Below are 26,189 nucleotides of genomic sequence, written 5' to 3'. Positions count from 1 at the left end.
GCTCTTTCCAGAAGGGAATACATAATGAGTCCAATGGACTGAATGGCAAGGAAAATTTCATATTGTTTATCTGTCTGCACCTATCAGGCACAGAAAAGACAAAAAGCAGAAGTGCAGAACTAGAACACCAGGGAAAAGACTCTCTATGATGAAAAAGTATTTTGATACATGGATATGTCATCTTCAACTAGCAAATATGGAAATAAAAAAAATGAAATAGATACAGAGATAAAATGTATATATAAACACAGAAAATTTTATAAAGCGAGCAGAAATATATATTTCATAAATGCAACTATATAGGCCAGAAATATGTTTTGGACCTGAAAATGTGCACTAGTAGAGTCAAAATAATAAATAAATAAATAAATAAATAAGTTAATTTATGATCAACTCACCCAACATTTGGAATGCTTAGCATAAGAGAAAACAAGACTGACCCGAACAGTAATCCTTAGGGGAAAAAAAAATAATTCTAGAGCTTGGTAAAAAGGATCTACAGGTTTTTCAGACATCTCTTAGTGTAACATGCAAACCCATTATGTTCAAAATGGTGATTTACGTTACCGTTGTATAATATGGAAGAATATCCAATTCATACATTCTTCAGAAGGATGGAAGGTTAGTTTGTTGAAGAGTCATACTTCACTTTATCAAATTAAAATCTCTCAGGGTGCTATTTTCAAGCAGTCTTCCAATTTAAAGACTAGCTTTACAGCTCCATTTTCAATACTATTTAATAATTGTTTAAGGATAGCAGAAAAATATTTTAAAATCTCATAAAGTGCAGCTTAGTTGTATTGAAGGAAACAAATTTTTAAGTGTAAACATCAATTTACTCAGGCTTTTGTCAAGACCAAACAAGAGCAAACTGCTATCGTGTTCAAGAAACATCCTGCTGAACTTATCTTTTTGTACCTGGACTGAGTTTTCATACATAATACTTTTGAGGGTTAGGAGAATGTGACAGTTCATCTTTGTTTATATTGTTTAGAGCAGAAAGTAGAATTATTTAGATAGACCAACAGAATTGATTCTGCCAGGTTCTGTTTAAATATGCCTGGTCACTAAATTGTAGCATGAAGTAAAAATGGTAGCATGCAGCGGCACTGTCCAGACACGCTAGTGACGTTCGAAACACATATAATTTACCTATTGGTAAATTTTAATGACAATGAGCAGTCTGAAGCTGAATGCTGCCTCCCTTCTCTGACCATTCTTATACTTTCTCTCATGGAGTAAGTATTGAGCTGTAAAGTGAAACTGGAGAGCAAATTCAAATGATGTCTGTCCTAAAAACATTTTTCCCTTTATACCCTCCAATTAATACAGTTTTCCTTTTGCAGTATGTGCAAAACTATTGTCATATTGAAAGCCTGAATAGAAGATACTCCCAAAGTGACATTTAAGAGACTCTCCAGTTCAAAATTTTCTGCACAAGGTTTTACCTTACAGGCTGTGAGTTGGATAGATTTAAAAATTAAAAAGAAGGCAGCCAAAGTTACAAGACTAGACTTCCTTCCTATCTTTTCCCAAGAAGGAGTAGGTTAAAAAAAAAAAAAAAAAAGAACAAATTAAGATATCATTGACGCTACAGCGCAGACAATATACTGCTGCTTGTGTCCCAGATACATAGCTACACTTTCTCAAGGTACATTCAATACCTTCAGAATGCATGTTATGGGAATAAATATGCTAATGTCAGTCATACATTACAGCTACTCACTTTCAAATTAGGCTTGCAAGTCCTGTACGTCAGTAGCCAGCATTTTAACTCGTTCTATCTGAGCAGCATGCTATTCCTACAGCAGCAGGAGAGACACTAGACTTCACAAGAAAAGTGGGACTTTCAGCAGCTTTAGTGGTAAGCTGTCAAGTTGTCTTTGCTGCAGCATTTCAAGCTGAAACTAAGCATTAATTACACCAGAGAGGATCCTCCTGTGCCAAACTAATGCACATTTAAGGAGCCATGTAAAACTTTTCAAGTCAATTAGAATATACTGAGAACATTCGTCAGGAAGCTTGCACAAATTCAAGTAACTGTCAAACAACCATTACAAAGAAAGCACTAAATGAATATATAAGACACAAAAAGAAACTGATTTTAATATACTGTATTTTGTATGGAAAAACTATTATTTTTTTGCTAAACACTGAAATGTAGATTTTTTTTAAACCATGAGTTTAGCAGTTGATTCCACACCTCAAAAAAATATCACTGATGGCAAAGCTGCACAAAAACATGCATAAACATCTTCAAAAGTATTCATTATCTCATCACTGCTTCATTTGTGATTACAAGCACAATTTTATTAAATATACTAAATGCAGCGAGAAAAATATTAAACAGTATTAACTGCATCATCAGAGCAGCCCTTTGCATGAGACAGAATAGGTTCCTTCAGGGGAAGCTATCTGTCTCTCTAGTGAGCTTTGCAAATAGGCTTCATTTGCACCAGTTGTGTCCATATATTTTTGTTAAATGTCTGAGTATTTTAAGTGGCCCATGGGTGGAAGCTAAATTTCCTCTGCACCAGTCTTATCAAGAGGATGCAACACACCATTATCATTAGGAACACATGTATTTACATACTTTCCTTTTAGCTGTACTCAGGAAAAATTATCAAGGACTTATCCGAACTTGTGTTTGACCTTAATGTAATGATACCGTCTTACAAATATTTTTCAACAACGAAGACTTGTATAACAGAAGTCACCCTCTTCAGCAATAGTTTCCCTAAGACAGTATTGCTATAAATCTGAGTGCTAACCATGCTCTTGACTTTCTCAAAATAATTATCTATTTTCTCTTGAGAAAACATTCAAAACTTGACACAACATGATTTGCAACTCTGTTTGCTATTCCTCATTATAACAAATGCCACTAGTACCTTAATTTAGGGGGAAAAAAAGGTAGATGTCAAAGGTGTTAGCAGAGTATTTTTATTCCCACTGTAGGAAAAGTTTCATGCTGTATTATATGTATATAATACACATTATATTGTATTATAATAGATTCTATAGGCATGGCCTATCTAGAGGTCACAGAAATCTCTGCAACACAACAAAAACTTTCTGAAGATAACTTTACAGCAGGCAACTCCCCTAGCAGAAGCTATAAACTGACAGTAACGCCACAGAGTCTGGATTAGACTACACTGAGATCTGATTAAAAAATTAGTCATTTTAAGGTAAATATTTATGAATTATATCTGATGTATACACTTAAATTTCTGTTTCTACTCTTCCATTTTCTGAACTAGGAATTCAATAAACACACACCTGATCCTTTTCTTAACTTGATTTTATCATGCGTATCTACCTGGTGCTCACCTAACCCATCTCCACAAACAGTATTTAAAACTAATAAAACGAGGAGGAAACACTATTTATGTTTGATTATCCATACACTTCATGGGAGCTGCAACAGAAAAGACAGTTTAAGAATGGCATAGTTTAGCACTGAAAGAAAGCTGATGGAAGAATGTCAGCTACTTTTCTTCCCTTAACACAGTGCCACAGCTGATAATAAAGTAACTTATTAATCCTAGATATTGGACCATAGTGAGAAACTAGCACATTGCTGTTTTTTATTATTTTAGTTGAACCATTTTTTCCCAAGTATTCAATTGTTTTAGACTTTTTTTTTTTTTCACGTAAGATTCCACTGAAATAACCGTTTCACACAAAGGCTATCTAAATGGCTATCTAAAGATGTATTGAAAACCCGAAATCTCTGCAAAATTGAATAGTACAATACTAAAGAAATATGTATGCTAGAAGAACTTGTTCTCCCACAGGACCATGCGAAGAAGCACATCCTTCAATCCAAAGCAGAAACCCTGCAAAACGATGCTTGGTATTGTCAATAATAAATAAATATTCAGAAAAACAAAGCGCATAAACATAACTTAAGCTAGCTGCAGTTACCAAGGAAACCAGCAAGACTTCCTCAACACTTCCTACTCTATTCCATTATCATTCAGTATCTCATGAACTCAAATGGAGAAGCATTGTTCCTCTTCCCATGGAAACCAAGGAAATAGCCTACATCCTTTTCACAAGGAATTAAAGTAATCTAGAACACACCTCTTGGACTCATTTACATGCCACCAAGGACTAAGAATAAAAAGAACTAAACAGACAAACTCATTTCTCAATATTGAGGAGCAGAATCCAAACTATCCCTGATGAACAGTAAATTAGCAGAGAACATTTGCAAGCAGTGTATAATCTGTGAACAAATGTGATGAACAGACCTGTGCAGTTACACTAACATACTGATAGGTGCATTCTCAGCTGCTTTCTATCCAGTCTTAATACAAATTTCCTAACCTGATAAGGCTATGTTCTTTAGTCTCTACATGTTTTCTTATTTGTTGACCAGGGTGAGAAAAGGGGAACGTCTATACAGATGTAATATTATATAATCTAAAATGCGTACACTTTTTCCATCTCAGAAGACCTAAATACTACTACTAATAATAATAAAAGATCTGCTACAGACACATTCAGGAATGTGCATATTGTTAAACAAACAAGATTCATGAATATTTGAATGCCTGTGTGTTAAAGGTTAGATACCTCTCCTTCACTCCCTCTGGCTAGGCACATCTATTCTATTAATCTACATATGTATAGTCAAGTACACCTGTGATCTAGTGATTAGGAAGTACAACTGCAAACTGCAAAAAATGTCAATCTGTCTTGTTCTTGGTGATGCTCAGAATTCTATCTTTCTATGACCACAAGTGCAGGGTCAGTCAATTACTTCAGAGAGCTATCCATGATGACGTCAATATCTTTCCTCAGCAAAATCTGTCAGTTCTAGTCTCAGAATCATTTAAATGTTTTTAAGGCTTTTTTTTTTTCTCTTGATTCATTTCCCTATACTTACACACACTGAAGTTCATCTGCCACATACTTGCTACCGTGGTTATGAAAGTGCTACTAATTTCTACACTTGGAGGTCATCAACAGCTCCTTTATTTATGCTTTACTTTCTTCATCCATAAAATAAGAGATAGTCTCAAGAAATAGCTGTATACTTAATTTGTTAACATCTATCTACTCATTGCTTTAGCATCCTCAGAGATGTGTAGAAAGGCAAATTAATGGTTAATGTAATTAGATCATTTATTTTAATGTCCCTGAAATGTTTAAGAGTCCCAAATAGTCAGGTAAAATCATGATTTCATGCTAGCAATCGGAAGCAGATTCAGTAACAAGCAGATAAAAAGAAGTCCTTTCTCCTCAAACAGGATGACGGTTAACCTTGCACTAAATCTTTAAGGTATCTTTCAAAAACTTTTAACTACATGCCGAGAAACCCATTTTCTTTTAACTTTCATGAACTATTTTACTTGCTTCTTGAAATGAGTGTTGGTATAGGTCTTGGTTTGATGAACCAGGTTTGAATGGCTGGACCGATGGGCTGAGGCCAACTGTATGAGGTTCAACAAGGCCAAGAGCCAGGTCCTGCATCTGGGGCGCAACAACCCTAAGCAGCGCTACAGGCTGGGAGATGAGTGGTTGGAAAGCTGCCTGGCAGAGAAGGACCCGGGAGTACTGGTTGATAGTCGGCTGAATATGAGCCAGCAGCGTGCTCAGGTGGCCAAGAAGGCCAACAGCATCCTGGCTTGCATAAGAAACAGTGTGGCCAGCAGGGCTAGGGAAGTGATTGTCCCCCTGTACTTAGCTCTGGTGAGGCCGCACCTCCAGTACTGTGTTCAGTTTTGGGCCCCTCGCTACAAGAAGGACATGGAGGTGCTTGAGAGAGTCCAGAGAAGGGCAACGAAGCTGGTGAGGGGTCTGGAGAACAAGTCTTACGAGGAGCGGCTGAGGGAGCTGGGCTTGTTTAGCCTGGAGAAGAGGAGGCTCAGGGGCGACCTTATCGCTCTCTACAGGTACCTTAAAGGAGGCTGTAGTGAGGTGGGGGTTGGTCTACTCTCCCACGTGCCTGGTGACAGGACGAGGGGGAATGGGCTAAAGTTGTGCCAGGGGAGGTTTAGGTTGGATATTAGGAAGAACTTCTTTACTGAAAGGGTTATTAGGCATTGGAGTGGGCTGCCCAGAGAAGTGGTTGAGTCACCATCCCTGGAGGTCTTTAAGAGACGTTTAGATGTAGAGCTTAGTGATATGGTTTAGTGGAGGACTTGTTAGTGTTAGGTCAGAGGTTGGACTCGGTGATCTTGGAGGTCTCTTCCAACCTAGACGATTCTGTGATTCTGTGAACATTTTAAAAAAACACTGAGGTCAGGGGGCATCCTATGGTTCCTGCCTGTGTAGTCAGACCTGGAGGCCAAAAACCTTTCCTCCTTGCCTGTAGTTCAGAATACTACAGCACACAACAAAGGAAGATGTGGAACTTCCCATGAAATGGGAAGGGAATTTCTAGCTATTTTTGCCTAACTAGGGGGAGTTCACACAAAACTTTCTTTAACTAGCTAAGAAAAATTGTCATGCCTTAACCAATAAACTGCAAAACAAGTCCTGTTATCGAAGAATGTAAGTGTGTCACTGCTGAAAAAATAATGTCAGGTTCAGATCTGTAAAATGCTTGGGATATAATGAGTATGAAAGACTAAAGCACAGAAGAATGCATTCTATTTCTCTCATCAGGTCATTAAATACATTTGATTCTAAATGAAGTTCTATTCTAATTAACTACATCATAAGAACATCACAGGTGATCAGAAAAAAAAAAGCCTGTTAACGCGACAAAAAGATCAGTTGCAAGAGACCTCCTCCTGGGTGATAGGGTCCCACACTGGAAAGAAAAAGAAGGAAAAAAAATTACAAGAGCTTTGTTTACCATCGAGAAATCATGCTCGACTCTCAATTCTGTGATATCGTATACTGCCCAGGGCTTCTCTTTCTGCTCTGCAAATGTAGTAAAATAGCTGATATTGTCAAAAACGTTGAAAAAATTGTATGTATACCAAATGTACCTGCCTTCTCCGAATTCATATTTGTCAGGGATACGAATTTATCCTTCAAGCACCTAGCCTCATTAAAGTCATGAAAGAACTGTTATTGCCTTTGGAAGCACCGAGAAATCCCAAATAATTTCTATGCTGCTAAATTTTACTTTGGCTGCTAGGCAACTGTAAATTATTGCAAAAGGGTTTTTGTGTGTGTGTGTTGTTTTTTTTTTCCCCTTAACGTTAAAAGAATTTGAATCCAATCCTTAAGAAAAAAATAAAAAAAGTAAAAAGACTAAAGCAGGCTGTAAAAACGTCCTAAAAAAAAAAAAACACCAACAAAAACAGGATATAGCATATTTATGTATTTTTCCAGGAAAATCTACTATAATTTATCATTTATTTAAAAATCCACTGTTGTATTGTTATTTTGTTTGCTTTTTTTTCAAAACACTCTACCAGCTCTCAAAATATTCTTCTGAATATAAACAACCACAAGAAAAAAAGTACTTTTCATTCCATTGCTTCATGTATGCTTTTTTTTTCCTCCCATCTGGCGTACTATTATTTGCTATCTTTTTTATAATAAAGGAAAGGATCCTATTTATTTAGGATCCTACTTATTGACAAAAACTACAACTTCTCCAACAAAAAATAACTGACAGTTATTATTGCTTGAGCAAGCAATAATAAAGCACATTTACTTGTATTTCAGTATCATATGTATTTATAATTAAACTGTGATCGTTACAAACAAAACAGAAAACTTGACTGGTGAAAAATTTCAGTCACAGAAATACACCAGTCTTTTACTGAATGAGCAGTTAGGACTTACATTTTCAGCCATTCCTCAAAATTCCAATCAAGGGTCTGGATGTTTCAGTAGGAAAACTTCATTGTATTCTCTATTGACTTGGTGAGCTTTAATTCAGACTTCTAAAGTTTTGGCACCAATTTCTCAGAAACTATGATGTTCAAACCTTACAGAATGCCAGGCAAAACCTAGTCACAAGTTTTATTACTAATCTCAAAGCTCTGCTCTATCTGCCAAAACATCCACAGACTTGCATTTTTTATCCTGTGATCCTGCAAACAAGCAGGGCAGCCAGAGCTTGGGGGGGGGGGGAGAAGATGACTGTTGGAACTTTTTTGATAGATGAGGAAAATATAGCTACAATTACACTCTCCAGCTGAACTATGTTATAGAAACTCCCTGATTCATTTTAAATGTATACTGGGGAATGTACAGCTACTTTTAAACTCAACTCAAGAAAACACCTTCACATAGCACTTCCTCTTCTTTAGATATTTAGAGTTAAAAAGCATTAAGAATATTAAGAAAGCAACCTGAGAAGTCTTCTAATGAAATAATTTCATTAATATACTACTGTCACTATTTGTCTATGTCACTCCTCTTTCCCTGCCCACCCCCACCGCCCCACTCCAAAAAAGGCTTCTGTTTTCCTCTTTCCTTCAACATTGCCAATTTAAAAGACATTTTCCTTATGCAGTGATTAAAAAGCAAAGCTTTATACATTCTAATATAACACAAATTGGCCTCTTTCTGTTACTGTGAGTCAAGGCAGCAGGCAAAACCACCACATGGCACCCAGCACTAGATAGCTAAGTAAAGCTTCTATCTCTGCTACGCATTCACAGGCCATGTGCTAAAATACAAGAAAACAGCAACTTGCTCTGCCATTTTATTTCTCAGATTTGCAATTGAAATAGTGATTTTCTTTGTTGGTTTGCAGGAGAGTCCACACTCAACTGTGTCCTAGATTGAACTGTGGTAACTTCAACAATACACTTACAGCTTTCTCTTATATATCATGTGCTTTAAATACTAATTAACAGAAGTCTTTTTCTTCTTACTTGAACGCATAAAAGGACTAATTTCAGGAAGCAAAATCAGTTAATAAACGCCTTCAATTTCCTGATTGTTCAGATTAATTATGAATGTGTCTGATTCTTTTTTGAGAAGCTCACCTCAGGAATTTTTATCTGATACTTCCATCATCTACAGTGTTATATTGCACTTAAAGTAAAACAGCACTTCCCTGAACAGATCTTCAGGCAATTTTTACCATTTTTGGTAATTTAGATCTATGCCATCAACTGCAAACAGTATTGCATGGGTTCAGTTTGCATGTTCTTAAATCATTTGCTTATGTAATTTAATATGGAGACATTTTTAAACAGTATGTAAAATTCTTATCTGCATTATATAACAGCATGAGTCACATTTTCAAAGGTTGTGCCACCAAGAATATTAAGTTCCAGGCATGTTTTTAAAACCTCAAAAATGAGAAAAAGGATATTCAGACCACACAACTGTAATCATCATGCTTAGCTAACTCAGTTTTCTGCACCACTTCAGGAGACAAAAAGGGATTCTAACTGGAAAACATTCTGGATCGTCTGCTACAAATGCCTTCTTCCAAAACCTGATAAAACTGGGTAGTGTGAATATTCCTTCATGCACAAACCACTTTTGAAATGTCTGCGTGGAATTTAAGTTCCTACAGCTGTAAGAAGTGCTTAGTGCAAAGAGTGATTTTAATTTAAATTCTCACAGTGTAAAAAAGTACTATAATATCCGCAGATATCTCATACAGTTTTGATTCTGTAGCACTGTAAGGCCACTAGCTCATTCTCCAAGGTAAAAAAAAAAAAAAATAATCCACATGTTGATTCAGAAATACAATAGCTAGTAGAAACAGACTGTTCAGTTAGTAGAAATTCATGAGTAAGTCATAATATTTTTAAACAGCATTTACTTTGATAAAAATATTGACTTACCTTAGCTATATCCTATATCTACAAATAATGTGAATATTCTCTTCAGCACAAATGTTCATTGAAGCAGTTAACCTTTAGCAAATATAACCATAATGTAAATTTTAAATGAACAGTTACTGTTGATACTGGGAATGGTCCTCCAAAAATTACATCCTATTCAAATCAATTCAAATCCTGAAACTGGTGAGTACTATATTAAAATAAATGCCTCTCATTTTCTAAACTAATGAAAATTAACATGCCCCATAATGACCATTTGTTTCTCAAATTGATGTGCCCAGATGCGTACAGTAGTTGCTGTCCTATTTGAGAAGGACATTGAAATATTCTCAGAAGTAATCTGACTCAATGATGCTGTTCATCTGCCTACAAATAAAACTCTGAAATTAAACTAGTTCCTTGTAAGGTGTAACAGTAAACTCAGCACACACACTCACAAAAAAAACAAACAAACAAACAAACAAAAAAAAACCAGAATCAAATGGAATCAAATAAGTTCTCCTAGTATCTTGAATAAAAAGCACAAAATAAAATGTGTTTTATAGTTTGTGGTGTGGCCTAGACTGTTGGTTTACTTTTGTTCCTATTCCCCTCAGTAAAAACAATATAAGCTTATTTCTGATTGCATAGCTAATAGCAAAAGACTGTTTTGCATGATTTCTAACCTTGATACTTAAACTAGAAAAAGAAAGGTGACTCTAATATTTGTCACTTTTAATGCTGAAGATGTCAGAAAAACATGTGAAAGATCAATATGCTGCTTCTCATAAGATGATTGATATGTCAGTTTGACATTGAATAGACGTAATGCTAAACGTGGCACTAGAACATACTTTTAACATTGATGTAAGTCAGCATTTAACATAAGCAAATAGGCAGAAAGTTGTTTTTTCTTTTTTTTAGGAATAAATAATAAAATAATATTAATGCAGAACTGAACAAGACAGTAGCAACTAAGCCACCTCAACTTCTAACTGTAAAGGACTTTATTAGGAAGGGAAATTTAATTTCTTTTCCTTTCCTTCTAACCCCACTGACAAATAGTTGTTCTACATACAAGAACTGACAGTAAAATATCTCTTAACCAAGGTACACTATCAAGAACTCAAATTCTGCTTGAATTTTAATCCAAACTCGTTCAAGAACTTCACTGGAATCATACAAGTTTTAAATAGGATTTAAATTGCTTCGGCTGATAGATAGTAAGTATTTGCTTTCTAACAGAAAACTAATCAAAATCACACATGAGACACCTTTAACTGCAGTGGATTCCAGAGGAAACCTTTTGTAATCAAGTATGATTTCACAAGGCTATAAAATAATTATATTCAAAGTGAAAACTGCAAAGTTTTTCACCACAACTTTAAATCACAGATTATCCTAATCTGATTTGTGGCTCTATTTGATATATAACTGCTTCATAACAAAAAGATTTCATATCTTCATAAAGGAAGAGATCAAGAGAACATAAAATCATTCCTAATCTATTGGAAGTGTCTATGCACAACTACCATCGCATGTCCTGTTCAGATTTGTCTCTCCTTTACAGTTCTGACCACTATCTACACGTATTATATAACGCTTATTTTCCAAGTTGGCTTCCATTTTTACTAGCACAATTTTCTTCCAGACAAAGTAGACCTATAGTTTTACAACATAATACGAACATGAAATTATTAATATTAGTGTTCAGAGCTCAGAATCCTGGTGCCAGAATACTGAAATAGGCTAGGGCAAAGGTGAAACCATGGCAGAAAGGAGCTTTTCTTTCTTGCCATCTCTGCTTCACTTTGTAGTGGGAATTAGTATGCTATTTTACTTCCAACAGAGATAAAATTGGGATTAACTTCATACTGATGCAACAAACCAACCCTAAATCCTCCACTAATGCTGGGACACAATGCTTGTTTAACAAATGCTCTTTAAAATACATATATAGAAAAAAAACACAAAAAACTTACAAGTACTCTGCCAGTTAATGTCTGGGCAGATATCATGACTCCTGCCCAATCTTTTACAGAGGTCATCCATCCCACTTCTGCTGCCACATTCTCCTCTTTTTCATCCGTTGGTTTGCAGGCCCCATCTGCCTGTGTATCTCCACCACCATTGATCTTCTGGGCCTCCTGCAAAGTAAAGGTTTGGGTTTGTTAATGTTTGACAATTTGACAGTGAAAGTCAGCGTACAGTCATGACTAAGAAATGCTGTGAGCAATCCTATAAGCAAAACCGTCCTGCTAGATGAAAGTATGCACCTACTCAGCCATGTCTCTCTAGAAATAGTTGTTCTATAAGGTACCAGACTAACAGCTAGATAATAATATTCTTCTTGACATTAAATCTTAAATCATCAAATATGCTATATGTTACTTCCCTATAATTACATAATTACCAAGAGCCACGTATGCAATTACAGAGCTACATATAAAAGTCTGAGACATACACTGAAGGTCTGTTTGATGTATTTGTTCAAAACGTGTGCAAAGGGTAAACATAAAATATGCACAATTTTAATTTACTGTCACTACAATTAATTATCTGTGTAAGCCTTTGTTAAGAAGCCTGATATAACAAGACCATAATCATGAAGTGTGAGGTGAACAAAATACTCCACAGAGAACCTGCAGTGAGCTGCCATGCTATCAGCAAGCAGTGTTTCAATGAAAGTGTTTAATACATCACAGGAATTCTTCTGTCAGTAAGTGGCTCTCATAGAACAGACAGTTAGAAATTAAAGAGGAGCTTCAGCTGCACTAAGCTAACTGATGAGTCACATGCATTGGAATTCAGATCAGTCTCTCATGGATGCTTCAGCAAGGATGTCGTGCTCTGTAACTGCCTGCTATCTGCTACAGTCGGATGCTGCTATCTGCTACGGATGCTGCAGAAAAATCAAGGGAAATGATAATAGGAAAAGCCAGCTTGGATTGTACAGCATTTAAAACACATCATATGCAGAGTATCAGACTGTGCCATAAGCATGCCTTTGGTGACAGCATAATACTAATGACTTCCTGAATACTTGACAAGTTATGCTAAACAAGCAAAGTATAAGGGAAGCAGCAAAAATTCAGTGCTAAGGTAAGTACTGAGTACTTGAACTGCACCTATAGATCTACATTAGTGCTTCAAGCATGTAGCATGGACCAACAACTTGAAAGATCTTTTTTATATATCAATCACTTACAGGCCACTAAGCAGAAAATCAATTCTCATTAATCCTCTTTGGGATTTTTGTTATAAATACATGTTTGACACTAGTTGAGTAATTATTACTGCAACAGGAATACTGCACTCAAGGTCAAAACTCGCAGTTCTGAGATGACCTTGAGGACACAAGTGGACATAAAAGTAATGACATTTCCTGAGAGCAGTACTGAACTAATAAAGCAGTTACATTGAATCTGTCAAAAAAGAGCAGTAGAACAACATTAAAAATGTAATATGGAGACCAACAGTTGTTTTTGTAGAATCTCAGTTTTGCATCTTAATTAGCTAATCAGATTCCTATCTGCTACTCTCCCACCCAAAATGTGGGCTATGTCTTATTAGCAACGTGCATGATGTGGCTGTATTGTTAATAACAAATTACTCACAGTTACAACAGTAATTCAGTGCTTTCTAAGCAAATAACGAGACAAAAGATAAAAGCTACTCTGTATTTGCATAACTGGACCTCATTCCCTGATAAATATGGATGCAATGAATCAGATGTTTTGCACTCAGCATTAAAGGAAGTATACTGCATTGCACAGGCACAAAGCACAACCTACAGAAATGAGCTCATTGCTTAGGACAGTAATACATGATGCACTCAGCACAAGGCATTTCCAGGAAAGTAATGTTTGGCCAGGGATGATCTGTGACCCTTATCGTCACCAAGCCATACAGATCAATCCTAAAGAAATGCCTTTAAATCAGGAAAGAGTGAGCAAATGAGAAACCTTTTTTTTTTTTTTTCTTAAGTAGTAGGTGTGGTTGTATGTATTACAGTCACTTTAATGCAATAGGATGTTGATGTTTAATCAAACTAGGCACACCTCCATGGCTCTGGGAGACACATAGGCCTCACAGGCCCTGACCCCTCCCCTGTGAGGGCTCCTCCAATCCTGCCCATGGCCCAGGACTCCATGTCAGCCCTGCCCACAACTTTTAGCCCTACCCAGCTGCAGATGCAGTCGAGCATGGCCACGCTAACCTGGCTGCCCAGCAGCTGTCTCTGACCCTGGTTCCTCTCACTGTGCCTGATCCTGACCTTCACGCAGAGGCTGACACCTCAGCCTGCACCCCCCCAGGGCACCTCCTGGCTGGGGCAGTGAGACAGGCCCTGGCTGACAGGCCCTGGCTGCTAGCCTGGGTAGGCCCTGGCCCTGCAGGGCCCTGACTGCCTCCGACTTGTTAAAAATTACATGGTCTCCACACCATTTATTTCTATCTCTCCACCAGTTTGCCTTTTGTAGCTGTTAGAGCCAGTCTTCCAGGTTGTAAACTTTTCAAATCAGATTTTACTGCATGATGCTCCTGTGCGAAGCATGTAGGCTCCAATTTATGCTCTGAACAAGCTTATACTGAATTACAGTATTAATGTGGTTTTCATAGTAAGGGAAATATAATTATCTCATCCACTCAGATAAGAAACTGAGACAGCGATTAGTTGCCTAAGTCAGTCACCAGAAAAGTCAGTAGCAGAGCAAGGAGAAATCATACAATCATTAAGGCTGGAAAAGACCTCCAAGATCATCTGGTCCAACCACCACCCTACTACCAATGTCACCCATCAAACCATGTCCCTAAGCACCATGTCCAACCTTTGCTTAAACACCCCCAGGGATGGTGACGCCACCAGCTCCCTGGGCAACCTGTTCCACTGCCTGACTGCTCTTTCTGAGAAGAAATGTCTCCTCATTTCCAACGTAAACCTCCCCTGGAGCAACTTGAGGCCTTTCCCTCTAGGCCTGTCACTAGTTACTTGTGAGAAGAGGCCAACACCCACCTCCCCACAACTTTCTCTCAGGGAAGAGAGCGGGGAGGCCTGCCCTGAGCCTCCTCTTCTCCAGACTAAACAACCCCAGTTCTCTCAGCTGCTCCTCACAGAACTTGTGTTCCAGGCCCTTCAGCAGCTTTGTAGCCCCTCTCTGGACAAACTCCAGGGCCTTGATGTCCTTCTTGGAGTGAGGGGCCCAAAACTGAACACAATACTTGAGGTGCGGCCTCACCAGACCTGAGATGAAACCACAGACTTCCTTGATTTTTCCACCCAGCACTCCTATTTGAAATCACAAGGATGCATACCTTGCTGAAAAACATTCCTAATTATAGATTGTTATAAGAAGTCACAGAACTACAAGTCTGAAAAAGAAGAATGAAAAGATCTACAGAATGAAAAAAGAAATCTACAAGAATGAAAAGATCTGAATGGAAAAATCCATTTTGTGGCAGTGAATTTTAAAACATTAAACTTGGAAATATTGTTACTGTTTACATGTTCCTTACCCCAACCTTCTTGTCAATATATCAAACAATTTGCAAGATGTGATTATTCATAAGAATATAAAAATAATATTTCCTAATATACAATAAAAATAGCAGATGAGTTTCTTACTGAACGAAAAAGGTAACCTTGATATTTTCAATAGGTTCCAATTCTCTGGTGTTCTTTGTGGAGTTGTATCAACTTTTGGTTGCCAGCAGAATATAGCAATAAGACAGATTTATTCAGAATTTCATTCTCTGAAGGTACTGAAGTCTGCAATACCCTTGGATGGCTGTATTTATGCATGTGTACTACTTCTTAATTAACATGTAAGTAATACAATCATCCCCTGCCAAGTATCCTTTGGAGCACAGTCTCGTGATCAGCTACACAACAAGCCTAACCCCTGCCGTCATTGTAGCTCTAACTACTATTCAGGCAAGTCATTGTTATGTAATATTCATATTCAGTTGGAATGTTTTTATATTTTCATCTCCATGGATAACTTATTACCTTACTTAATTGGCAGTCAGGTATTAAGAAAAGTTTATTCCCAAATCATTATGCGGTTGTGCAGAGATCACTAAGGGAGATTTAAACTCCCCTTTCATTTACACCGTGTACAAAACAGTCCTGTTATTATCTGTATGGTCCTGTCCTATTGTTACTTCTTCACCTCAAAGCATTAACTAACCAACACTGCAACATGAAAAAGGTGCTTAAAAATAATCTGACAGTGATGGTAATTGTTTAATTATTTACAGGCTTAGTAGCTACAAGTAAGATAATACTATCTTTACCCAGTCTGCTTACCTGTTGTTTCACAAAGTGCTCATTATTTTAATTACTTGATGACAGGAACATTCAGGTAGATAAAGCAAGAAGAATATTTTGTCATATATATACATACACACACACACATCTTTCCTGAACTTAGCGTCAAAATGGAACATAATGCATGAGAAGAGTTCAACACAAGTTGAACCAGTATGCTCAGTTTAAGCGGAGGCTTTAAAACAGTAATTGAATGGCCTTAAATAGATTCTCTCACCATTTTGATAACTTTGAACAGGGGTCTTAAAGCCCAAGGATTATGCTGAGTTCTCAGCAGCTGGGCATCATACAGTGTATGTCAAAACATCAGGTACCAACTGAATATTTGCCATGACAGATGTTCTCGATCAGATATAGTTACTGTCTGTAGTTTACAACATAATAGTTAGTAAGCACCAGGTCATTCAGTGTTAAAAGCAAGCAAAACAAAATAAATAAATAAATAAATAAAACACAGAAGCATTTCACCTGTTCTACTGTAGTTTATCCACAGGTTTTCAACAGAATATTGATCAGGAAAGCAGATGGGAAGATGAGAAATAAATCGCTGTATGGAGACTTAAAACCTCTTTGAAAAGAGTAAGTCATAGGAATGAGAAAGCAAAGGCAAAAGTAACTACATGTCATACAGGAGGTATTCTGTATAAACTGGCCTATCCCCAGCACTTCTTTGAATATTAGGTTTGTTGTGAATATTAGACTACATTGACATCAGCTATCATACTGTAGCTACAGTTTGGCTACATTAAAAGGATTAATTATTGATATCCAGAAAAATATTCTTCCTTTCACTGAATAAAAGGCAACAGCATGATCTGTGGAAAACATATCTGATGAGATAGCCAAGCATTTTTCTCTCATAAAATAGTCACATGCTGTGTAATTTGGTGTTTGCAAATTTGGCAGGATAAGAAAAACTAAGTCATAAATAGATTCCAAAACGTTTCTTATTAGTTTAAGTCTGAGATGGCAAACTCTGAGACAACTTTTCGTTTTCTGCATTCCTGCAGAAATTCTGACCAGCTCCTTGCCAGTCCTTACAAAGAGAGCCTCACTTTCCTTGCTAACCAAAAAATCCTTCACTGTGAAAAGTCTAGTTTGTGGGGCCAAATATGTTTTCTCTTCTTCCGGTGACCATCTTCTCTGCTGTGTTTCCATATATTTTCAGTAATCCTGACCAATTTTTTTCTGTGTCCTTCATATTTCCAGTATGGGTTATTCATATAAAATCCCCTTTTCACGTCATTGTTTTGACTGACAAAAATTGCTGCAGTAGAGGTATTAATTCTAAAACCTTGACCTGAGAGGCAAGGGAAACTAGATTAGTAAAACACAGTGTTCCAGCCACGATCCCACAACTAGCATAGCAGTCTATCAAATGACAGGTTATGGTTCTCACTTGAGAATAAAAAACAGCAGAGACCTACATTATCTGAAAGAAAGCACAAGAATTACTGAGTTCAAAGTCTAGAACTTCATACATGTTAATGAAGGAGTTACAGTCTCTTGTCCTCTGCCATCTGACATAAGAAAAAGCTAAAATACTTGGAGACCATCGTAGTAAACATCAGCAGACAAAGACTTTGACTGCTGGTCTTCACAGAGAGCAGAGCTTGGATGTTAAATAAAATTTCTGAGTTTCCAGTACATGAAAATCTAAGGTTTTGATTAAGGAATTTTAGATAGATTTTTCTCAAAGATACAGCTTTCTATTTTAGGATGGTGCCCTTAGTCTCAGATCTAGACAGAAAAAGACCACATAACAATAGGATTCATGCAGCAATTGAAGATACTTCAAAAAAATTGCAGAACACTGCATTATGTTTGTAAGTCCCTAACAGAAAAGGCAAAATAATGAATAAATAAATAAATAAGGAAAAATAATGAGGAAAAAAAACACGGATGTATAAACAACTTACAAGTCTTCTGCTTCTTTGTCCCTAACTTGCTTTTGAGCCTTCTGTGTCTTATTTATTGCTTGCCCTTTCTTGGGCATAGGCTTGGGAGACCACAGAACATTACTACTTGAGAACATTAATTAACATTAATTTGCCCGTCAGTTTTGCCTCATATTTCCCTTCCTTACTATTATAGTTCATAGCCAAATTTATCTCAAAGCTTAAGTTTACTTCTTTTGTTTCTTTTCAGAAACTTTTAAGTAGGCAAAGGGAGCTTCAAACAGAACTTAAATTTGGATGGCAGACTATCTGGAGAGAAAGTCCAATGTATTGAAATAGCATAGCAATTTAATATAAAAGATAAGTTTACAAGTGAATTGTTTGGACAATTTTCAGACATGAGGTCATAAAGTCACAGTTACTTGGTGATCAAAAGCTAAATACATAAAAAAAAGCCACAAAGAAAAATATGATGTAAAACAATATTTCTGAATAACTGGAAATCTGCCTGAGTGATTTCCACACCAGTCTAGGAATTCGGAGACAGGCTGAAGTCCCTTTTCTGCCACCAAAATTTTGAAGTCCTCAGCCACGTTGTCTATTCTTCATTCTATAACTATAGAATGTGAGTAATGGTAGCTTCTGTTGTATAGAAATCTTACCAAGATAAAGATATTTAGGATTTAAAGTGTTTCAATATTACACATATAGCAGACAATGCAAGCATACTATATCACAAAGTAAGACACGCTAAAACATACCGGGAAAGATTGTTAGACTAGTTACACAAGACAATTATACAGAAGTGTAAAATGGGAGGAACAAAAAACTCCAGGAGTTATGGTGAGATGAAAAAGCAATTTAAATCTTAATAATGATACCAGGAAAGTAAAAAATAGGTCATAACAATAGTGCCCACTGAAGTTATAGAAGAGGAAAAAGGGGAAGAATATAGAAGGATTGGGGAATATTTCCAACAACAATTAAAATAAACTGTTAAAGAAAGAGATAGAGAGAAGGAGAGCACAATTCTTGCAACTAAAGTCTGCGATATAAGCAAAGTCATTACAAACTTGCATGCATTCAAACGGACAAACAGGATGTTTTGTTTTTTTTGTTTGTTTTTTTTTTTTATTTTAAGAATTTGTGATGCTTTGTTCAAATTAGCAAAGTTTTAAGACAATAGTTACACAAACATTGGCTGCAAGTTCAGAAGTTTGTTTGAACTATTTCATTTCTATTTATTCATAAAAACAAATCCGTAAGTTTTCCTTTTGTTATTTCAGACTGTATATCAGACCACCATTTATAGAAATAAATAACCAGTACACTTGTCATAAATCTAGACAACAATTTACTGTCCACAATAAACAAACAAAACAGGACAAGTTGGTGATGTACAGGTTGGGAGTGTTCACTGAAAGTATTTCACAAATTTTCAAAGGATCATCTGGCCCATATCTGTTAACTTATTTTCATTTTCTATAATCACCAGGTCAACTCCTTATTAATTTCCTTTATGAAGACTGAGCTATTTATCAGATTAAAATATTCCTTAAAGCCCCTGTTCAATTATACAATAGAAGGGAAAAGAGCAATACAAGCATTTCATTTTATTAAACGAAAAAAAAATCACACAGCTTAAGTCAAAGGAAACATATCATTATCATATAAATAGGTGTATTAAGCAGATCAGATACTTAGTTTGTAAGATACAGGATGAGTGTTTAACTGTCTGTTTCATGGTTCAACTATTTTAGTGAGACCATTTGTTCAGAACGCGTACTTTAGAAAGAAGTTTAGAGTAGCCATGCTAGATCACTGACATTTAACATGATAGAAACTAAATTTGTAAAAATAAATGAAGCAATGTGAGATGGGCCTGAGTTATCAAAACTATAGAAAGGGAAAGAATTCTTGATAGAAAACCATATACATTTCCTGTCATATCCTCCCATTTTCTTTCCTCCCACCTAAGAGTACCCAAATCAAAGAAATACAATTGAAAATACATGATACAGGACATTATCATGAAATGAACACTGCCAGAATACCCATGTAGCACTGACTGATTAATCCAGAAGCAACTTCTGTCATACATGCTAAAATATTTTAAATATCAATAATTAATCAAAAATTTGCTACAAGCAATGTATTGAAATATTGATTATATATATTGAAATATTTTGAAATTTCACTGTCTTCAAACTCAACTCATTTTTGTGAAAGTATACCATTTACTGCAATGCAAAAGTCTTGAAGTGCTTTTCTCATGAACACAAGAAAAAAGTCTTAAGAAAAAAAATACCTAACTTATCTTTATTATAGGAAGTACTTCAGCTGATTCCTTGTAATTTTGTTGTTGCTGTTAACATTAATTAATACACAACTCCAAAAACATATCCAGTTTTTCAATCATCATCTCTTCATACTATTGTTTTAAAGTACTAAAAATGTGAAATGTGAAAAATGAATGAAAAAATAATGAATTGCTTGATTTTGCCCAATTTTAAGACAAGAACTAACAGTAAATCTTTTGTGATATATGTGATTGAAATGAATGAGAGTAACTTAGGTAGTAAAAGCTGAAATAAATAAACTGCTAAGAAGACTATTCTCTGCCATGTACATTCATTATGAGAATAGATATTAAAAGGTTCCAGTGGTAAAAGTTTTATTTCATTGAAAGATATAGGTAAACTCCATGTAAAAAATAAATTGTCAAACTGCTTTCCCAGTGAAATTAAACTTCACAATATCTTTACAGCTGCATGCTTTTCTCCATCCTGCTGAATTACAGAAGACGAAGCTTTTACCCATTATCAACCAGTACAGTTTCTTTCATACTACCAATCTTGTAATATAATCTTGCTTGTGGAACAAGAGGTATCAGAGAGAAAGAGATGCCAAACTGGTTCATGGAAGGTAATTCCTCCCTTCTTCCCAACTTATCTACTCTGCCTCCAAAATCACAATGAGAAACAGTGCAGTTAACAATCTCTTCCAAAAGGATAATTTTCCAATAGCTCATCTTCTACATACTACAGAAGACGAGAAAACTAGAGCACTTAGCACTGTCAACTCTTTACCGCCCCTTTCTAATGCCCAGAAAATCACAGAGACTGGCTGGATGAGGAAAGGCATTACACAGCTTGAGAAATGGCCTCTAAGCACAAGGTACCAACGCTACCCTAAAACTGGTATCTTGGTCCTGGCATAACAGAATCAGCTCCTCACTTCCTTAAATTGCAGAACTCCCTAGAAAACTTGGTGACAAGAATCTTTGGTCTTCATTTCTTTCAAATACAACATTTGCACATGGGGAAAAGGACTTAAACACTTGTGGTCTTTATTATTCATGAAATAGCAAACTATTAATATCGTTTGGGAGTATAAGCAACCTACTTCTGTTTGCACTTATGTTTCTACAAAGGAATTTATGATTTTTCATAAAGTTTTAAAAGTAACAGGACAGAACATGAAATATAGAGGCAGTGGGATGAAAGTAACTATGAGACTTGCTAATGTAATTGTTTGGCCGTACCATTAAATACATAAATCAACACCACTTTGAAGAATACCAGGGAGTTATTAGGTTATCTTCCATACTGAACAACCCAGTCACCTCTAAAACCTTTTTCTGATTCAAGGTTACTATATAATATTTATGCTCATGATGTTATAATTACAGAGGAAGTTCCTACGAATTAAAGGCAGCTCTGTAGGATATAAGCTATTATCTAAGCTTTTGCTGACATAAGAGTTTAAGTTCCAGAGTGTAGCATATTTAAAGAGCAGCAAGTCAGCCAATAAGTAATAAAAAATATTTAATAGCGCACAACACTCTTCACCTCAAAGATTACATAGTCGAATGCAGTATTTGTACTGGAAGAACTTTATGGGAGTTAGAGACAGAGCACTGTCTCTAGCAAATATGCAAAACGTATATAAAAAATAAGCAAATATGTAGGACTCTGGAGGAAAAATACACAGCTGCAAAAATGCTGAAAATGCAGATTTAGATGTAAAGCAACAATTTTAATGATTACTTTTTGAAATAATTATATTCAAGTAAGCATTCCCTCCCCCACCCCCCAAAGAACCAGCTGTCTTACACTAAGAAATTTACAGGTGCCATTGTTTAATCAAGTAGCTGTGACATCATTCATTACCCACAGCTATGGAAGCAAACGTGTGTGTGTGTATTATTAAACTCATTACTGCCTTGTATAGAAAACTAAATAGGTAAAGTTTTTAAATTTAGAGGAAGAACAATTCCTTGTGGATAAATTTCTTTTAGGTAACATACATTATTTCAGTTCACTTTCCAGACAAAAAATATCTGCATCAAAATTATCCACAGCAGTACTTGTAGACTACAAAAACAGAAAATAGACTACAAAAACAGCAAAAATGATGCAAATAAACATACAAAGTTTCTGCAAATTCATAGATATTTACTAAAATCTAAGGCAGAGGAGAGGAATACTAAACCTATTTGACTTGCATACTGTAGCTCTATGGATTAAAAAAAAGGAGTGTGGGCAGCAGGTCAAGGGATGTGATCCTCCCCCTCTACTCTGCCTTGGTCAGGCCTCACCTGGAGTACTGTGTCCAGTTCTGGACTCCCCCGCCACAAAGACGATATGGGGCCTGGAGTATCTTCCCTGTGAGGAAAGGCTGAGAGACCTGGGTCTGTTCAGCCTGGAGAAAAGAAGACTGAGAGGATCTCATCAATGTGTATAAATACCTGAAGTATGGAAGACAGAGGGATTTGGCCAACCTCTTTCCAGTGGTTTGTGGGGACAGGACAAGGGGTAATGGCCACAAAATTGAGCACAGGAAGTTCCGCACCAACATGCGAAAGAACTTCTTCACGGTGAGGGTGACGGAGCACTGGAACAGGCTGCCCAGGGAGGTTGTGGAGTCTCCTTCTCTGGAGATATTCAGGGCCCGTCTGGACGCCTACCTGGGCAGCCTGCTCTAAGGAACCTGCTTTGGCAGGGGGGTTGGACCCAATGATCTCTCGATGTCCCTTCCAACCCCTACAATTCTGTGATTCTGATTCATGCCATATAAAATAAGCACAAGCCCAAGTGAATTCTCTTTGGCCTTCTTAACCTCATCTTGAAACATGCACGACAGGGAAAATTAAATCTACCTATCAAAAGCAAAGCAGTACCAAGGACTGAACAAAAAAAAAGGGAGAAAAAGATGGAGATAGAACCAAGCATTTGATATTAAATAGCTGCTTCCAGAAGGGCATGAACCAGTTCTTTATGAAGATGTTGGCTTTTTTCGTTTGTTTGTTTTAAATGGTGGAGGCATGGAGGGAACATGGGCAGATGTGTAGAGTGACAAGGAACAGACAAGACTGCAGCATCAAACCACTAAAACTGCTATGCAAAAGCGTCTTAGCAGCAGAGATCAGGAGTAACGACAATCACTGGAGTAGCTGCGACTAGTATGTGTCGCATCACTTGTTGCATCTGACATTTTTATACCAAAAATAACTGCACAGTACAAGTGTCAGTCAAAATTAATTGACTTATTATTGGTCTGTTGTTACACATTCAGGTTTCACGTAAGGTAATGTTTTCACCCTTTGGACATGCACTGCAGAATTGGTTCAACTCAAACCATAAGACAATTGATGGTTGGGGTATTTCCATATGGTTCTTTCTAGTATCTGAAGCTTTTGGGACTGTCGTTCCAGTTTTTTATGTCTACAACCGTTATGAGCAGGAGTAACATGGCAAAACCAGTGACTCCAAGAGCTGGGGCTTGTAGAAAAATAAAAGCAAGATTATGAGGTGTATCAAAAACATCAGATGTCAGAAACAAGAAAACAATAATGGACTTTCACAGAGAGCTCAGGCTGTATTGTATTTCAAGCTAAATTACACTTATTTGGGGCTTCAAAGTAATTAAGTGTAAAGTAACAGATTAAAATCAACGTGGAAGTCAAGATCCTAAAACATTTTAATTTAACAAGGTATTTGTCCAGTAATGTAAGGCTGGCTGAAGATCTTTGCTGATTTGAAACGAAATTCCAGTCTTTGAATACTTTATATATCCTAGTTATCATCACTTTAATTGGTTTATTTTGAAGTTATTTTGTAAAGAGTGGTAAGACCAAGCATTTTAGTCTCTGTTTATAATGTTTCAACCAATGCTAACAGACCATTAGAGTAGGTCCCATCCTATGATTTGCAACCCTTTTGTATCTTTTAAATAACAGGAATAATTAGAATATAACTGATGCAGAGATCTGCTCCTTCTCTTGTGAGCATACCAATAATGCAGTACTGGAGGTTGATGCATGACTGTGACATTAAACGTAGCCTTTGTAAGCAAGCAAAAGGCTACTGGAAAATAAAGATATCTACTGTCAATTTTTAGCTCTCTTAACAGGACAAATTATATTTAAGTCTTCTTTCTCAAGCAGGTTCAAATCTGCTTGTACCAAACCTCAGAGATGAAGCTCCCAATCTGACAGGTTATTTTCTGAATGAGAACAGCAGCTCTTTGAATCTGCTCAGAGACGTGAATTATAGCCCCAGAGAAGCAGAGAAGCAGCCCCTGACCCAGCCGCAAAGGACAGATGAGGTGCATAAAAGGCAGGTATTGTTCTGACTCATTATTTTGCAGCTTTTGGCATTTACCAAACCAGCAAATATTGCATGTGCCATAAGAACACATTACCTCTGAATATTCAATCTGTCTGTAAATTATGTGTGACACAGCTAGCAGCTGTTGCCCACTGACCAGAAAAGATAACAAACAGAAGTGAGAGGATAGGTCAATTTAAATTTTCAGCTGTTCTTCTGAGATTAAATAATAGATGGAAAGAAATTAAAGGATAGCAGTTGTTTAATCATCATGGAGCACAGTTTTAATTTGCTCAGCCATCAGGGTGGGAGAGGAAGTTGACAATGGTTAATTCTACCACAGGAACTTCATTCTTGAAGAGAGGCAAAAATCAGCTATGGTCTTTGTTTATAACATGCAGTTTTGAGATAATCTGATTATATTATTACATGGCCTAGAATTTGAGTTTTCCTTTTTACTTTTATATAAATTATTCTGGTGAAAGAATTTGCAGTAGCATAAAGAACAACTGATGCTTTTTAAGCAAATAGCTCATCAAAGCAGACTCTTCCAGTTTATACTATTCACAAGCTGTGCTTTACAGAAGTAGTCATCAGCTTGAATCTTTACTCTTGCTCCATTTTTAGTGCTGCATAAGTACCCCATAGCTTCCCAAGAATGCAAATACTACCCATAACTTTTTTTTTAAATACTTTTTTAAAAGCTTCTCTTATTATTAATCCTAAAAGAAAAAAAAAATGGAGCCTGCATTTTGATACTAGTCATCTCTCTGAATACTACCATTTCTACAGGAATCACAACCCCGAAAAAGAGAGATCTATGTAAACAACTCTTGTGAAGCATGACGGGATACTATTAAGTATAAAATGATATGATTCTATCCAAAACAGAGATAAAGGTGGTTGTTCTTCTGATTAACCTCCCCACCTCCATTCTAAACCTGCCTTTTTCTAAACCTAACTTTTCTTAAACCTCTCTTATTCTTCCCTCTTTATACACTCACGACCTCTGAACACGTTAGAATGTTTATCCTAACACATCATTAGATGGAGAAAAAAACCTCTTTGCCTTCCAGTTAGTTCAGTGGAAGGCAACTTGTGACAAAGTAAAATAGTAAAAGATAAGATTTATGATTTAAGACAGTTAATTCAGGAGATAAGGATGTATCTTCTTAATTTCGTATTTGCTATTTGCTTGATTTGGGGGGGAGAGGGGTGTTTATTTTAGTTTAGTCTGTGGTTTTTTGTTGTTGTTGTTTTTGTTTAAGTCAGTATATAACATTTGTATTTGATGGCTGCAACTTTGGCTCATAGCCATTCTCTTCATGATGATCTTCTGCTATTCCCATCAATTGTGGTGGCACGAAGTACTGAAAAGATGATCAACCGCAGCACACATCCTTCTGGATGAAACTCCGCCAGCCTCCTGGGGTGACAGCAGATGCTTTGTTTATTCTTCATGACTTGTAGGAGCCAAAACCAACCCAAGGAAGGAGCCAAAAACCAAAAGCAAGACTGACAACAGAAATATCATGGTCCAATGGGCACTGAGGTCACTGTTTAACTAAATAAGACTTGCATGGAAGGATACAAGCCAAATTAGCAAAGGGGTTACACAGCCTTTCAACTTGCTGGAAAGTTTCTTTTT

The 26,189-nt window shown here is 36.5% G+C and overlaps 1 protein-coding gene across 32 annotated transcripts in view; it reads right to left on the bottom strand.

Annotated features, from left to right (window-relative positions):
* The window catches only part of KCNMA1 (potassium calcium-activated channel subfamily M alpha 1), a 475,240-nt gene that overhangs the window by 334,810 nt on the left and 114,241 nt on the right, over positions 1–26,189 (bottom strand). For 31 of the 32 annotated variants that reach the window (XM_067000556.1, XM_067000555.1, XM_067000548.1 and 28 more), the window contains exon 2: positions 11,687–11,851. In XM_067000556.1, coding sequence (XP_066856657.1) covers positions 11,687–11,851 — 165 coding nt within the window. Of the gene's footprint in view, positions 1–6,063; positions 6,770–11,686; positions 11,852–26,189 lie in introns of those variants that run through there. The other variant, XM_067000557.1, reaches the window with a different exon arrangement.

This window comes from Anser cygnoides, chromosome 7 (genome assembly GCF_040182565.1).
Source record: "Anser cygnoides isolate HZ-2024a breed goose chromosome 7, Taihu_goose_T2T_genome, whole genome shotgun sequence".
In the NCBI taxonomy this organism is placed as follows: domain Eukaryota; kingdom Metazoa; phylum Chordata; class Aves; order Anseriformes; family Anatidae; genus Anser; species Anser cygnoides.
The sequence above is the reverse complement of the archived record's forward strand: the minus strand, read 5'-3'. Positions and strand labels throughout refer to the sequence as shown.